We start from the raw sequence: 16,458 nt of genomic DNA, 5'->3' as shown, positions 1-16,458 counted from the left end.
GGAAAGCTACCAGCAGAGAAGCTGCAGGGCACACCCGGAGGTGGGCTCAGGCCTGGCACGGCCGTGCTGGGCACAGTGGGAAGGTCCAGAAGCGCCACACCCCTGTTGCACCCTTCATTTTAGAGGCCAAACGGAAACACTTGGACAATTATGAAATACTGCCAGCCTCCTGGTCGGGAAGGAGACCCTGATGCCCAGCAGTGACATCAGTCTGGTTCTCGCCCAGCTGGGCAGGCCCTCAGCTACACGAGGAACCAGGCCTCGAGGGACATGGGCTGCCTCGGCCCTGCTGTGAGGGGGGCATTATCTGGGAGTTTCTCATAAAGCAAAGTGCTTGTGCCTTAAGCAAACCCTCTTCATTCATCTGACAGATACGCTCTGAGTCTCACGACCCGTTACAAACGTTGTTCCAGACCCTGGGCTGCCCGGATGCCGTGGCACCAAGGTTTCTGCTCCACGTTCGCCTCAGCCTGGACGTGGGCCTGGTCTTCCTGGCCCGGCCCTGTCTCATCCCACCTTTGCCCATTTCTCTCAAAGCCGGCCTCCACTCAGGAGCTGCTTTATCTTGGAGACCCTTCCATAGATTAGAGACCGTTTCTTCTTTAAAACGGAACTATTTCCCTGGCCGGGTAGCTCCGTTGATTAGAGCGTCGTCCTGATGTGCCAAGGTTGTTGGGTTTGAACCTGGTCAGGACACATACAAAAATCAACGAATTAATGCATAAATAAGCGGAACAACAAATACATCTCTCGCTCCCTCCCTTCCTCCCTCTCTCAAGTCAACAAATGAAAAGAAAGCTGTTTGCTCTTTGTTCAAATTGGATAACTTGTTAACCGTGCAGCTTACTGGTGCTGCTCTCTGCGGCCCCACTGTGTGGCCGAGCTCACCCAGCTGTGGTGGTGGGTTTACTTTGGTTAGTGTATCTTTCTTCTCTTGTCTGTCTTCTTTAATCCTTCACTGTCCCCCCGCCTCCCGCCCCAGGTTCACCCCTGGCCGTGCTGAGCGTGGCACAGAGATTCTTTTTTATTCAAGTCTGCTTAAGGAGAGCATGCGGTCGCTTGCTGGAGCGCTGGTGCAACTGCTTGACAACCTTGTCACTCACATCTGTGTCTGCTGTTCCCCTGTCTGACTTGTGCTGAGGTTTCTCCGCGCTCGGTCGAGTGATTTTGGACTGCACCCCGGGCACTTTGAGTACGAGGTTAGGAGACGCTCTCTTCACACCTATTTCAGCCGGCGGTCCATCCATTCACAATATGAACCCGTGGCCTGGCCCGCGTGTGTGGGCCATGTTGTAGGTGTCAGCTCCTTTGCACAGCCCTGCAGGGCTACGTGGCCTGCTCTGTGGGCTCCCCGAGGCCAAGGTCACCCTGGGCCTCTTCCTCCCATCGCAGTGTGTGCTGTGCTGTCTGGGTCAGTTTTGTACGTGGATGTGTCCGGAACTGGGGACACAGATTTAAGTATTCCCCTTCCACGGACCGAATTGTGTGCTCCCCTCCTCGGCTCCATGTGATGAAGCCCTAACCCTAACGCGAGGACTGGGAGCAGCAGCCGTTGGGAGGGGGTTGGGTTTAGCTGAGGTCCTGAGGGGGGCCCTCGTGCTGGGATTCAGGCCTTGGTAAGAAGAGTCAGACAGCACCCCCACCCCCGCCCCCACCCCGGCCCTGTGAGGACCCCTGAGCAGCCCGCCGACAAGACAAACTGAGCACATGGCATTTGGCCCTGGACTCCTAGCCTCCAGGACAGAGAGCTGCACTCACACTCCTCTCCCCTTCCGCCCCTGCGGACCCCCCGCGTGCCTGAGTGAGGCCTCTCGCTCTCAGGAGGCCTCTGTGGGAGTCCCGGCTGGCCTTCCCACCCGCCCCCCCACGTTTGGGTGGGACAACCCTCCAGAGCCACGGCCATTGTGACGTGCCCCTGGCCCACACCCTCAGTGTCCCTGTGACCTTGAGAAGAGCCACCTCTCGGCCAACAGCCGTGCAGGTTGATTTCTGCAGCTTCAGCTCCTGCTTCCCCCTCTCATTGCAGCTTTGCCCAATGTCTTCCCTCCAAGCCCCCAGGCCCCAGGAGCCTGACTCTCACCTTCCGGGACCTGGGCAACCAGCCTGTTCTTAAGACGCCCCCTCCCCCCGCCAGGCCAGGGCACCCATACCTGCTGGCTGCAGCCCCTCACAGTGGCCTCGACTTTTCTGCCCGCGCTTCTGTGTCCTGGTTGCATGGCCCAGGGCCTGGCTTCCAGGAACCAGCAAACACACGAGGAATCTTCCCTGCACTTCCTGCCTCACTCCCCAGCTTCTAGTTCTTGCAGTTCACCAGGCTGCCTTCGCCTTGGCTGCTGGGCTTCCCGGCCTGCGAGCCCTTCCCTCTCCTCCCTCTGTTCAGTCCTCTCAGCCTCCTCCACCAACAACAATTCCTCTTCTATCAAAACGGCCTCCCATGAACCCAGCTAGCGTTCATAGCTCATTAGTTGGATTGAACCCCAGATTGCGTGAGAGCATAGCAGGTGGCAGAGCTCCGAGCCCTGTGCCCTGTTCTGAGACGTGTGGGACCTGAGCAAGTGCTCCCCAAGGCTTCTGGCCTCCGGGTGGTGCCCAGTGCCCCTTAAAGACTTCCCGGCTCCCCGGGGATGTGGGTGGAAGCACTTCATGGCCCGTTGGGGCATTTAGAGGGCTGGAGCGCCACGCTTGCTGCTGTCAGAAGCGCCCCTGCCCTGTGTCTCCCGGGCACGTGGCCCCGTGTCTCCCGTGCACGTGGCCCCGTGTCTCCCGTGCACGTGGCCCTGTGTACGGAAGGTGTGACCTACGACTGTCCTGCACTTTGCCATGTGCTCTCTCTGCTCCCTTGCTTCGGTTGGAAACTGTTGCCCAGTGCCAGTTTGTACTTTAAGAATCCGTAAAGCCCCGGCTGGCGTGGCTCCCTGGCTGAGTGTCCACCTATGAACCAGGAGGTCACGGTTTGATTCCCAGTCAGAGCACATGCCAGGGTTGTGGGCTCCATCCCCAATGTGGAGGGTGCAGGAGGCAGCTGATCAATGACTCCCATCATTGATGTTTCTATCCCTCTCCCTCTCCCTGCCTCTCTGAATTCAATAAAAGTATATTTTAAAAAAGAAGCAGCAACCCTGTAATGGGTGCCTGAGGGATGTCTGGGGAGGTGGTGACATTTCAAAGTTCAGAATCTACATGGCAGACACTTTGTTGGGGTGGCCAGGCGTCCTTTAGTGGAGCTGATGTAGCGAACCAGTGCAAGCACGGGGAGCTTTTAAATCAGCGTAACAATAACCCACAACCGTCGGACCAACTACGTGGAGCGTTTAAATCAAGGAGTAAGACCAAGACCACCCACACTGGTGATTTCAAGGCAACCGGCTTTTATTAAAACTGCTCCGATCTTATCGAATGGGTCCAGATAATCATGTTTTTCCCCCTGATAATCATGTTTTTGAATAAACCAAAATTAATTTCATATGAAGAAAAAATAGCATTAGATAATTTATTTGCAAACCTTATTTTCACGACTATTTACAATATTTTTATTCCTGCAGATGCATTTTTCTTATAAGAATAAAACAAGAGAAAGGATTACATGAAACTGCTTCCTAAGAGGAAAATGGGGAGCAAAACTACTGTGCAACGTTTCAAGTATGGCCGTGAGATCATCCCTCTAGCGTGCTTAGAACTGAAAATATTTGGACTTCCAAACCAGATGATAATTACATGGAAATGAAGATGTCACATGAGCTTTGGTATCTAATAATCTCATCTGTAGCGCCCTGCAGAGAGGCTTGGCATGGCTGATGACTCCATTGAGCGCTGGGAAGGGTTTGCAGTAAACCCCTCACAGGTTCGGGGTGACGGTGGGGTGAGATCTGGTGGGCATAGCGAAGGGACTCAGCCACGGCCACGCCTCTCCCAGCAGAGCGACCTCAGTGCTCCGTGTCCTCTTGTGTCAAGGAAGCCAGAAGCTCTTGGCCAACGTTTGCCTGCTTTTCACTCTCGTCTGGATTGTTCCTCAGCCTCAGCTTGGTTTCCAGCCTCTGCTTCCATTCTTCTCTGAGCCTGAACAGAGAAACAGAACACACAGAGGGACACGCATCTCCTGGGCTGTTGGTTCAGGTAAAGCTTTCTTCCTTTTTTCCCCTGACCGTGCGTGTGCGTGTGTGTTTCAGGTTGTAAAAGGTATGCAGAGGACTTGCAAATTTAAATATATACGTGTTTTAACTCTTACTTCTGTTCAACGTATCCTAATCTCAATCCTCTAACTTTCCTTTGAAAGTGCAATATCTGTAAAGTAGGGCGGGCAGGGCGGGGACCCTGTCAATCTAGAATTGTTTACCCAGCAAGGCTAGCTTTCACATACAGAGGTTTTAAGATGTGCAGACACTGCGAGGACTCCTTCCTGTCGGGCTGCCACTGCCCATGTTAAAGGCCATTCCTCACGCAGAAGGAAGTAGGGATCACATGGAATAACAGCACCGGAAAAGGCAGCTGTGTGGATGCATATTGACAACTTTTCTTCCTGTTTAAACCTCTTTAAAAGATCGTCAGTGGTTGAAAGCAACACTGTTCATTGTGTGACGTGGGTCTATAACATATGGAAGTGACAATGTACTTGTGTCCAATGGCACGGCGGCCAGGAGGGGAAATGGCACGGTCTCACTGTGAGGCTTCTACACGCTGAAGGAAAGGTGTGTGATAAGTTCAGGATGCATGTGTAAATCCTAAAGCAACTACTAAGATCACACAGAGATATAGTTAAAAGTCAACAGAGGAGATGACGTGGAATCATAAAAAATATTTAATTAATCCAAAGGAAGGCAGAAAAAGAATAAATAACAAACGAGGGAAATAGAAAACAAATAGCAAGATGGTAAATTTAAACCCAATCGAGCCAATTGATGTTCATGATGTAAACAATCCAATTACAGTGCAGATATTGTCACCTGGGATAAAAAAGCAGTATCCAAATATATGCTCCCAAATTGAGTGTAATCCTCATGCACTAGAACCAGTGACAGAGAGGAGAGATAAAAGAGTATACTTAGGGTTAATGTATACGAATTTTAAAACTCTAGGTGGTGGCAGCAACGTATGCATGGAAAATTAAAATAATTTCATCCTCTGAGATGCCCATCTGGCATTCTTCTGGGAAAGTCAATTTTGCATAAAGAAACAGACACACAAGGACGCTGATGCGTGTCAATGTATGTTGGGGTTGTAGGCTTTTGACCCTGGGGAGGTTGTGCCTGGGGAAGGGGTACGTGGGAACTCTCTACTTTCTGCTCATTTTGCTGTGAACTTGCTCTAAAAAATGGTCCATTAAAAAAAATACATACTTTCTCAGCGCACTTCTTCCCAGGCGACGCTCCTCCGATTCTCGGTAGAAGGTCTGTTTGCCGATTTCCCTTTCCCAGAAGTGTTTGAGCTCGTGACAGGTGTTCCGGCAGAAGACCTCCCGGCGGACGTACTGATTGTTCATCCCCTGAAAGAGACAACATCAGCCGAACCCTCGTCGCACACGCTCCCTGGGACTCTTGAGGGTGCTGACTTCGTTTACCTGAGGGAGACCCTGGCCAGGGACAGACCCTCAGCATCGGGAACAGCAGCAGTCACAGGTGTGAGAGCAGAAGCTCCCTGTGGGCCTGGCAGGTCACAGGCACCCGGCACATACCTCTGAGAAGGCTTAAAAGGGCTAATTCCAATGTAACCCTGATATTCGGGGCTAGTGATCTGAATCCAAGCCAGCAAGCTCAGTGTACATTCCTGATAACCTATAATTAAGTCCCTATCTCCTTCCCAGATACTGGTCTTGCAGAACCTGTTACTGTGGACCGTGCACTGCCCAAAGGGAGGGTTATTAACATTGGTGCCAGGCCAGACCATCAGATACAGCCTGGAGACCCCCAACACCCGGGGGCCTTCTTGCAAGGCCCTCAAAAAGGACCGGAAGCATGATCCATGTTTGTGGGACAAAGATCACAGGGAGGGAGATATAAAGGAAAGCCCCATGCGTGTTCCTTGACTCAGATTTGGAAGGCTGTTCCCGGAGTCCGCCGGCGTATTAAACGGTGTCCCTCCTTTTTTTCTCAGAAGCATCTTGGTTTTCTTTGGTCTTCTGCATCACCTCTGTCCTTCCTCCCTCCTCACAGAAGCATGGCTCCCCGGCTTTTCACGGACAGCGGTGTGCAGGCAGTGTGTGCATTCACGCCTCACAACACCTGTGAGTGGACACCACCTTCCCCATTTGTAGGGGGACGTCTGAAGGGTTGCAGCACTTGCGTGTGGTCCCGCAGCCATCGCCGGCAGGAGGCAGACTGCAGACCTGGGGATGTTCTCTAGCCCTTTACTCCAGGGTTTGCCACAGAAGACGGTCCCAGCGTCTGACGCACCAGAGCAAGCACTGTGGAGTGCGTGCATGTGCGTGTGCGTGTGCGTAATGGCTCACGTCAGACACTCAGAGTCCTCAGTTCTACAGGAAGAAACTGCCCACCGCCCCGACCTGGAGGGTGAGGGAAAGGGCCAGAGGCTACTGTCCAGGGAGCGGCAGTGCCCAGGCTGGGAGCGGCGAGGATAAGGCACAGCGGATGGGTTCACAATATTCTGGGGGTGTCAACTCAGGTGGTGAGTGAAGGTGACGGTATCAGGGGAGCCTCCAGCGGCTGTGCCTGTGCACAGAAGGGAAACACCAGAGCAGGCCCGTGGGGAGCAGGCCTGTGGGGAGCAGGCCCGTGGGGAGCAGGCCCTGGGGAGCAGGCCGGGCAGGTTGAGGTGCTGATCCAAGGGCAAGACTTTGGAAAGGGTACCGAGGCATTGAGGCCGGGGCTCAGCATGAAGGTCTGGACACAGCTCTCTCAGACACTGGGCCGTGGGGCCGGTGGAAGGGGAGGGGCTTGAAGCCAGATGTTTACTCCAGACCCGTTTGTGCGTTGATCCGACGTGCCTTCCGCTGGTCAATCAGTTCTCCGGGCCTCCGCACTGAACAAATGTCTTTGAAGATCAGGTTTAACAGGGAGTAAGCTGGACACACACTGGTCACAGGCACTGGGATCTCCTGTGACAGGAGCTGGGGTGGGGTCAGTGGGGGGCACAAGGAGAGTCACCGGACATGGTCTGAGGGGAAGGGACATGCCGATGGGTGGGTGGGAGCACCGGGTGCGGGAGCCAAGGCCTGCGGGATGGTCCGTGGAAGCAGAGACACTGAAGCAGACGGGGGTGCCTGGGTGGGGGAGGGGACTCTAGGTTATGACTTGTTTCTGGTGGTGGTTGCACGGCTGCATGCAATTGCCAACACTTATCCACGGGCGGATTTTATGACACATGAGCTGCGCCTCAGGAGCAGGAGTGCCTCTGTGTCTGGACCAGAGTCATCGAAGCTCCCGGCTCTAAGCTCCTGGGAGGCCTGTCGGGATCTCAGGGTGAGGGGCCCTCAGCCTGTCCTTCACGTGGTCTCTGAGCACGCGTTTCGGTTCCCTGGCTCTGACACGAGGGCACGCTCCACCTTGCAGAAACGTGAGGGGGACCAAGAGCTGGAGAGCCCTCTGGAAACGCCGGGGATCGTCCTTGGGAACACATGGCTCTGCTCCTCTGTGTCCTTGGACAGGAATCCCGCCCCCAGATCCACGTCCACGAGAGAACTGGTGCTGCTTCCCGCCCGCCAGCACCCGCGCGGGAGGCCGTGGCGACAAGGACCACCGTGAACGGCACAAAACTGAGCTTTGCTTAAAGACCAGCAGCGTGCGACGCCTGCCCACCGACCCCGGTGAACAAGGCGTGGAGCTTGTACCACCTCGGAGGCCTCGGGCGGCACGAGCGCCCACAGCGTTCGGTGAACCAGCTGCTCCCGAGGCCCACTGTCCGCGGTGAGTCCTCAGCTCGCCGTGCCAGCCGTTCAGTTTCCACGTCTCGGCTACTTCGAGTATGAAACCCCACATGCGGAAGAAGAAAGGTGTTTTTTTCAATCCTCACCCGAGGATATTTTTCTCATTGAATTTTTTTTTTTTTTTTTTAGAGAGTGGAAGGGAGGAAGCAGAGGGGGAGAGAGAGAAACCTCGATGTGAGAGAGACACCTGGATTGGTTGCCTCTTGCGTGTGCCCACCGGGTCTGGGAACTGAACCTGAGGTATATGCTCTTGACTGGGAAGAGAGCCTATGACCCTTCAGTCTGAGGGCCGACACTAACCACTGAGCAACCGGCCAGGGCAAAGGTGTTCGTTTTTAAAGAATTCTGGTTTATACAGCTCACTCTTGAGACTCTTGGCTAGAGTCGTTCTTCTGCCAGCTGACCGTGCATGCCGCCATGTTTCCTGTTTACCGACACCTTTCAAGAGCAACTATTTTGTGAGTATTTTTCACAACATTCTAAAAGGCTTCATAAGGATTACAGCTTGAAGTAGAATAGAGGGTTCCAGTTCCAGATAAAGGGAGGGAGGACGGGCCGCCCTGTCTCAGCCCAGGGTGAAGGTGTATTGAAAGTCAGAATTCCAATGACTGGTGAATGAAGCTATTTTTTATTTTTGAGAGAAACATCGATGTGAAAGAGAAATTTCGATCGGCTGCCTCCCATCTGTGCCCTGACCGGGAAATCGAACCCACAACCTTTCGATGTGCAGGAGGATGCTGAACCAACTGGCCACCCGGCCAGAGCCAGATTCTCTGATTTTATTCTGGTCTCTCCAGTTTAGCCTGAAGGCAGCCCACAAGTGGGCACTGGCTAAGGAGAGCACCCAGAAGCCCTCTGATTCTAGCACAGTGGTCGGCAAACCGCGGCTCTCGAGCCACATGCGGCTCTTTGGCCCCTTGAGTGTGGCTCTTCCACAAAATACCACGGCCTGGGCGAGTCTATTTTGAAGAAGTGGCGTTAGAAGAAGTTTAAGTTTAAAAAATTTGGCTCTCAAAAGAAATTTCAACCGTTGTGCTGTTGATATTTGGCTCTGTTGACTAATGAGTTTGCCAGCCACTGGGCTAGGAGGAGAGGAGACTCTCGTGCTCAGAGATGAGGGAAATCACTTGTTTTTCTTTTCTCCCTCGTCTCGGGTCCCAGGAAATTTCAAGGTGAGGGAGGCCTGGCAGCAACAATGGAAGTGAGGGATCGGCAGGGCCTGCAGACAGCATCCCGGGCCCCAGCAGGAGGAGCTGTGGTCCCACCCTGCGGAGAGGACCCTCCCTGCCTTCTCCCTCTCAGTCCTCTGGGCATTTGACCCCAGACAGGAGGGCAGCCCCGGGAAGTGCCCGGCAGAACAGGGAGCTGCAGCCCGGGTTTCTGGCCAAAGGGATGAAAAGGGCGAGTCCAGGGAATTGGAAATCACTGGGGAGACCACAGAGGTGGGCGGACCTCAGGAGCGACTCCTTACAAATTGCTGCCGAGTGCCTGGCTGGCCTGGGGGCTGCACAGTGCGGTTCTGATCCGGACAGTGACAGTGGAGAGAGAATCATAGCAGATGGAGGGAACCTGACACACCCTCAGCCACGTAGACTGAAGGGTAACTGATGGGTCTCTCCAACTCACGGCAGAATACAGATCCCTTCCAAGTGCACGTGAAGGAAACCACAAAGAAATTCCTAGAACTAAGTGAGTTTAGCAAAGATGCAGGATATGAGATCAACACACAAAGTTAATATATGCCAGTGAGCAATTGGAAACTGAAATTAAAAACACACCACTATCACCCAGCGGTGTGGCCCCTGGTTGAGCGTGGAGCTATGAACCAGGAAGTCACGGTTCAATTCCCAGCAGGGCACATGCCTGGGTTACAGGTTTGATCCCCAGTGTGGGGTGTGCAGGAGGCAGCCGATCAATGATTCTCATTACTGATGTTTCTATCTCTCCCTCTCCCTTCCTCTCTGAAATCAGTAAATATATATGTATGTATAGAAAACCCACTACCATATACAATAACTTCTCAAGTGAAATAGTTAGCTATAAATATAACAAAACAAGTATAAAATATCCTGAAAACTGCAAAATGCTGATGAGTAAAATGAAAGACAACATCAGCAAATGGAGCAACATATCCTGTTAATGGATTGGAAGACTCGGCATAGCAGAGATATTAGTTCTCCCAAAATTAATCTATAGATTTATTGAAACTCTAATTAAAACCCAAAGTGGATCTTTTATAGATAGAGGCAAGCTGATTCTCAACAAATGGTCTCAACAAATGGTGTTGTGACAACAGGATACCAATATGCAAAAAATAAAAATAAGAACCTGACATAAACCCTCACCTTATACAAAAATTAACTCAAAATGGATCTAATATAAATGTAAAACTTTCAGGAGAACACTATAGGAGAAATTTTTTTGTGGCTTGGGGGTTAGACAGAGTTCTTAGAAATGACAGCAAAAGCACAATTCATGAAAACAATTTAATAAATTGGGCTTCATCAAAATGAAGTCTGCTTTGCAAACGACACTGTTAAGGGAATGAAAGACAAGATACAAGCTAACGAAAAATATTTGCCAATAACATATGACAAAGGACTTGTATCCGGAATCAATAAAGAACTCTCAAAACTCAACAATATGAAAGCAAACAACCCAATTAAATGGTGGGCAAAACACTTTAACAGACATTTCATCAAAGAGGACACAAAGATATCGAATAGCATTGAGAGATGTGCATCATTAGTCACCAGGGAAACACAAAACCGTGTACAGAGACCACTTCACCCTATAAGAAGGGCCAAGATAAAAAATGGGGACATCAGGTGGTAGAGAGGATGGTGAGCACTTGGAACTCTCACAGGTTGATCCTGGGAATGCAACATGGTACAGGTATTATTCCAGAAAATGGGCAGTTCCTCACAAGTTAAACGTATACCCCCCCATATGACCCAGCCATCCCACTCTTAGGTATGTCGCCTAGAGCCATGGTCGGCAAACTGCGGCTCGAGAGTCACATGCGGCTCTTTGGCCCCTTGAGTGTGGCTCTTCCACAAAATACCACGGCCTGGGCGAGTGTATTTTGAAGAAGTGGCGTTAGAAGAAGTTTAAGCTTAAAAAATTTGGCTCTCAAAAGAAATGTCAATCGTTGTACTGTTGATATTTGGCTCTGTTGACTAATGAGTTTGTCGACCACTGAATGCAAAAACCTCTATACCTGTACACAGTTCTGTTTGTGATTGCCAACAAATAGAAACAACCTAACGTCCTTCAGGGAGGGAAAGGGTAAACACCTGTCAAACATCCATACAATGGAATGCTGTGCAGCAATAAGAAAGAACAAACTACTGACGCTCAATAACGTGGATGGATCCAGAAGTTATACCGAGGGGAAGCAGCGATTGGAAACTAAAATAGGTTATGTGTTATCTATGATCCCATTTGTGTGACAGCCATGGAAAGACCGACTGTGAGAACTGCCTGGGTGAGGAGGAGAGTTTAACTACAAAGGCACAGCACCAGGGGCCTGTGGCCTTGCTGGGTGTGCTGATTGGTGGTGGCTCCACGGAGCTGTAGGTGTTTTAAATTCATGGACCTGAGCACACACACAGCCTCCCTTTCACCATATGTCCCACACTTGGTCATCTTCTTAGGCCTCGTCTGCGTGAAGCCCACTGTGGGTGAGCGTCCCTCTCTGAAGTCCCTGAGGCACTGGTTTGGGGGAGTTAGCACCTTTCTCTCAAAATGCACTCCCTGTCTTTGCTCACAGTGTTAAGCGAACACTGGCACTGAGTTTAGCTTGTTTCAAATGCATCATCTAAACATATAATTAGATACGAAAAGCCCCATGGGGATGTCTAAGTCATATCCAAGCAGATGCAAGGTGAGGGTTCAGAAGGGAAGGTGAATTTTAGAGGCTGACAGACAGCTTTACAAGGAGTAGATGCACTTCACTCCCAAGAAGTGCACGGTGAATTCCTTCCCCGGCACTCAAGTGCGCACCCTTTACCTTTGAGATGAATCTGCCGAGGTCCGGATGGTGTAAAGGAGGGCGGGAAGCACAGCGCAGCTCCTGGGCTCCGGAGGCCTCGCCTGGTCCGGGGACCGCAGGGTCCCCGCCCTTTATATGCTCGGCGGGAGGAGCTGCAGAAATGCCTCCGTGGAATCACCGAGGTCTCATTCCAGGGACATGGTGGCCTCCTACCTGGTGAAAAATAGCCCCCAGGCCCTGCTCTCCTCCCGCCCAGGGGCAGGAGAGCGCTGCTCTGGCAGAACCTGCGGGGACCATGACTTGGCTGGAACCGGTTATTGTTCAGAACATGCTCGGGATTATCCGTGAGCACGAACCTGCTGGGCCCGGGCAAAGCCGCCCTCCACCCTGGGGTAAAGGAGCCTCGGATGGTGTGACAAGTCACACTTTGGAGTCACTTTACAGGATGACTCAGAGAGGCCTGCTGTCCTCTGGAGCCGCTAATCCGCATGGAGGGTGGTGAAGGCACTTCACAGCCTGCTCCCCCTGCACCCCCTTGTCCCCCAGCCCCGCAGGATCTGGCCGTGGTGACATCTCCCAGGGAACAGTCACCAAACCAAGGACTTCTCAGCTGAGGGTGACGGCTTCTCTGTCCTTGGGCCACATCTGGAAGAGCCCTTTGTCAGACACCAGGCTGTCTCCCTGCTGGTCCTGGCTCCTAAGTGTGGATGCTCAGACCTCAGTGACCATGCCTGGGGCAGTGAAGCAGGTGGAGCGGCTGCTTTTGAACCTGTGGGGTATTTTAACCCTTTGCACTCGCTTGCTTTTTTCTAGATTCCTTTATTCTAATGCTAACACACTCGACATCCGAGTGCAAAAGGTTAAGAAGTCTTTCCTCTCCGAACGTGAATGGCTAATGCAGCAGCAGAGCCAGATCGTGCAGTTGAGGGTGTTTTTAAAAAAAATCCATTAAATTTTTTAATTTATTGATTTTAGAGAGAGAGGAAGTGGCGGGGGGGCGGGGGCGGGATTGATTTGTTCCACTTATTTATTGGTTCATTGGTTATTTCTTGTATGTGCCCTGACTGGGGATCGAACCTGCAACCTTGGCATATTGGAACGATGCTCTAATGAACTGAGCTACTCAGCCAGGGCCTGAGGGCTTTTTCATAGGGGAGAAGAGGAGTAGATTTGGGGCCACTCCTGGGGGGGGGGGCGGGGGAGAGAGAGAGAGACATCCATGTGAGAGCAAAACTTCAATCAGCTGCCTCACCTCCTGCACGCCTCCTACCTGGGATTGAGCCCACAACCCTGGGAATGTGCCCTGACCAGGAATCAAACCAGCAACCTTTCAGTGCTCAAGACGATGCCCAACCAACTAAGTCACCTGGGGCAGGGCTGGGTGTGGCTTTAACTCTGGGCAAACCTGTGCTCAGGTGGGGTCCCTCTGGGTGGCCTGCAGGGATCGGGCCAAAACCCGCAGTCCAACACCGCCTGCAGCTCCTACCTGCTGCTCCCGCTCATCCCGGCCCCACTGTGCCTGCCGCGGGCTCATGCCCAATCAGTCCCGATCGGGAGAGGCTCGTGCTGCCACAGCTGTGCTCACCAGCCATGAGCCCTGTGTCTGGTGCCCTCCCAAGGGGAGTGGCCTGCGGGATCGGGCTGAAACCGGCTCTCCAACATCCCCCAAGGAGTCCCGGATTGAGAGAGGGCGCAGGCCAGGCTGAGAGACCCCACTGGTGCACAATAGGGCCGGGGAGGGAACCGCGGGAGGGCTCCAGGGCACATCCGGCCCATCTTGCTCAGTCCTGATCGGCCAGACCCCAGCAGCAAGCTAACCTACTGGTTGGAGCATCTGCCCCCTGATGGTCAGTGCACATCATAGTGACTGGTCAACCAGTTGATTGTCTGCCCCCCTGGTGGTCAGTGCATGTCATAGCGAGCAGTTGAGCAGCCTTAGCATATCATTAGCATATTACGCTTTGATTGCTTTTTCTGCCGTTTGGTCTATTTGCATATTACCCTTTTATTATAGAGGATTATTATATAGGACTAAAGGCCCAGTGCACAGATTTGTGCACCAGTGGGGTCCCTCAGCCTGGCCTGCGTCCTCTCAGATCGGGACAAAACCGCAGTCTGACAAAACTGGCAGTCTGACATCCCCTGAGGGATGTAGTAGTGTGAGAAGCAGCAGGCGGCCAGGGAAGAGTCCGTGTCACTCTGCTCATCATGGCCCCCCTGCGCCTTCCACCACTCAGTAAGCTCGCTGAGGGGTGCTCCCTCTGTGGGAGCACACTTACCACCAGGGGCAGCTCCTGCACTGAGCGTCTGTCCCCTGGTGGTCAGTGCACATCATAGCAACCAGTTGACTGGTTGTTGGTTTGATCGCTTTGGCTTTTATATATATACTAGAGGCCCAGTGCATGATTGAATCATGCACGTGTAGGGTCCCCTACATGCTTTCGCTTTCGATCACGGGGAGCTGGGTGCCTGTCCGCTGGTGCACCAGGCGCTGGAGGCTTCTGAAAGGCCTGCTGCCTGAGCGGACAGGCACTCAGCTCCCCCGCTTTTGATGGTCTGCGCAGTGGGACATCAGCTCGCTGCCCCAGAGGCCCCTTCTGTGCCGCAGCACAGCCATGGCGCAGACGCTGAGCTCGTGCCGCTGCTGGCGACGCAGCTCAGCTTCCCGCTGGCCCAATCAGCTACCCCGGCCACCCCGAGTCCCGCCCCCCCGCGCCTCCTGGCCAATCATGGGCATAGCGAAGGTACGGTCAATTTGCATATTTGTCTATTATTAGGTAGGATATAGATTTACTTACTTACTAGGGGCCCGGTACATGGATTTGTGCACTGGTGGGGTCCCTCTGCCTGGCCTGCAGGTTGTGAGAGGGCACAGGCCAGGCGGAGGAACCCCACCAGTGCATGATTGGGGCGGGGAGGGACTGCAGGAGGGCTCCAGGGTGTGTTGGGCCCATCTCACCCAGTCCCAATTGGCTGGACCCCAGCAGCAAGCTAACCTACCAGTTGGAGCGTCTGCCCCCTGGTGGTCAGTGCACATCATAGCGACTGGTCGAATGGTCTAATGAACAGACACTTAGTATATTAGGCTTTTATTATATAGGATTTTGCTGCAAAGAGCTTTATTGTTTCATTTGGTCCAATGCATGGGAGAGGGCTTCAGGGTGGTTAAAAGGATGGCTAGTAGTTTCGGGGAGAGGCTCAGGCAAAAGCCAGACACCAGGGGATGCAGAGGGGTCCCACAAAGGCCTCTGGGCTCCCAAGGCTCCTGGTCATGCTTGAGGGTGAGCCTTTCGAAGAGACACTCGCCCAGCTCAGCCTGGAGGCCGGAGCCTGCGGATGTAGGCAGATGATTGCCCATCTTCTTGATGAATTTCACCTGCTCATCCAGGAAGTGGCTCTCCAGGACGTCACAGAGCTGAGGGTCTGCACAGGTAGGACCAGGGCCTACCTGCAGCTCCAAAAGGGCCTGATTCAGGTTCCTCTCCAAGGCCAGGGCGGCTTCCATGGCGTCCTGAGTTTTGCCCACTCATCCTGGGGAGGCTCCAGCACGTCCTGGAAGAGAATGCGGCCACTGTGCTTGTTTTGCAGCTTTAAGAGACTGTCAGCACGCTATTGCTTCTTCTCCGCCAACTCGCGAAAGAAGTGGCCCTTGCCCTCGAGAGCCACACCATCACGGTCGAAATAGAAGCCCAGAGAGAGGTAGGTGTGGGAGGCCCGCAGGTGCAGGCTGGCCAGGTGGTTGACGGCAGCCTCCACCTCGGTGGAATAATTCTGACGAATTTGGGAGCTCGTGGTTGAAATATGGTAGCAACCATACTTAGGTAAAAACTGCTGTTTAAATTTTAACCCTGCTATTCTGGCTTCTGCACTCACTTACTTGCTTAAACAATAGGGTAGTTACCTCAGCTCCAGATTGAGACCTGGAAACTCACATTAATCCATACCACATCACAAAGGTCATTTTCCTGAGCCTGTGGACCAGAACCACAGGAGATGGATTCCCACTGACTCAGTGGCTCCAGGAGCTGACTACCTTTAGAGATTATTAACCCTGCTCAGTTCTGGTTTTGTACAATCTGCTTTCGCAAGATAGATCCACATTCCAATGTATTTAGAATTTAGAACAAAGGGAAATTCTTGTGGTTTAGACCTTTAAAAGGACTGCCTACACCTAGGATGGCGCGGTCGTGAGGGTGGCCACCTGCGTGTGGTGCCCTCGCGGCCGTCCTGGCCAGTTCAATAAATCCTTGCCTGCTTTTTTTAATCAATTAGCAGCCTCCGGTGGTCTTATTTTTGACTCCAGGGTTCGACCCACAACAGTGGTTGTTCAGCAATGAGGAGTTAATGCAGAAAAGGCCCCGTGTGTTGGCTGGTCTCGGAGGTGGTTCTGAAGGGGGTGGTTGCATAAGATGGAGGAGAGTGACCGGAGCTGGAAGAAGGGGCGCCCCTGGGTCTGTTCCGTCCAAACACTGTTGAAGCAAGAGACGGATCCGGGACCTCCGAGGGCACTGCCTGTTGGACACATTTCAGTGTGCAGAGTGCTTTCAATTATATTATCTAATGAGTTATCAAGGAGGATAAGGAAAAG

The 16,458-nt window shown here is 52.8% G+C and overlaps 1 protein-coding gene and 1 pseudogene across 3 annotated transcripts; both read right to left on the bottom strand.

The window, feature by feature from the left end:
- Positions 1 to 3,405: 3,405 nt before the first annotated feature.
- Positions 3,406 to 11,965, bottom strand: FAM240A (family with sequence similarity 240 member A). Of its 2 annotated transcripts, none has more exons than XM_079795579.1 (3): positions 11,889 to 11,965; positions 5,334 to 5,479; positions 3,406 to 4,056 (listed from the first exon to the last, which is right to left on the bottom strand). In XM_079795579.1, exons 2-3 carry the CDS (start codon positions 5,474 to 5,476, stop codon positions 3,924 to 3,926), a joined length of 276 nt encoding a protein of 91 aa, XP_079651705.1. In that variant the 5' UTR covers positions 5,477 to 5,479; positions 11,889 to 11,965; the 3' UTR covers positions 3,406 to 3,923. The 2 variants fall into 2 exon arrangements, with proteins under 2 accessions (XP_079651705.1, XP_079651706.1); XM_079795580.1 differs by lacking the exon at positions 11,889 to 11,965 and adding an exon at positions 5,555 to 5,747.
- LOC307113401 (ferritin light chain-like) lies at positions 6,607 to 15,831 on the bottom strand (annotated as a pseudogene). The gene is made up of 3 exons: positions 15,815 to 15,831; positions 15,111 to 15,657; positions 6,607 to 6,662 (listed from the first exon to the last, which is right to left on the bottom strand). The product of its transcript is annotated as a ferritin light chain-like (transcript).
- Between the last annotated feature and the right edge of the window lie 627 nt (positions 15,832 to 16,458).

The sequence above is a fragment of the Cnephaeus nilssonii genome (assembly GCF_951640355.1).
Source record: "Cnephaeus nilssonii genome assembly, chromosome: 17".
In the NCBI taxonomy this organism is placed as follows: domain Eukaryota; kingdom Metazoa; phylum Chordata; class Mammalia; order Chiroptera; family Vespertilionidae; genus Cnephaeus; species Cnephaeus nilssonii.
The sequence above is the reverse complement of the archived record's forward strand: the minus strand, read 5'-3'. Positions and strand labels throughout refer to the sequence as shown.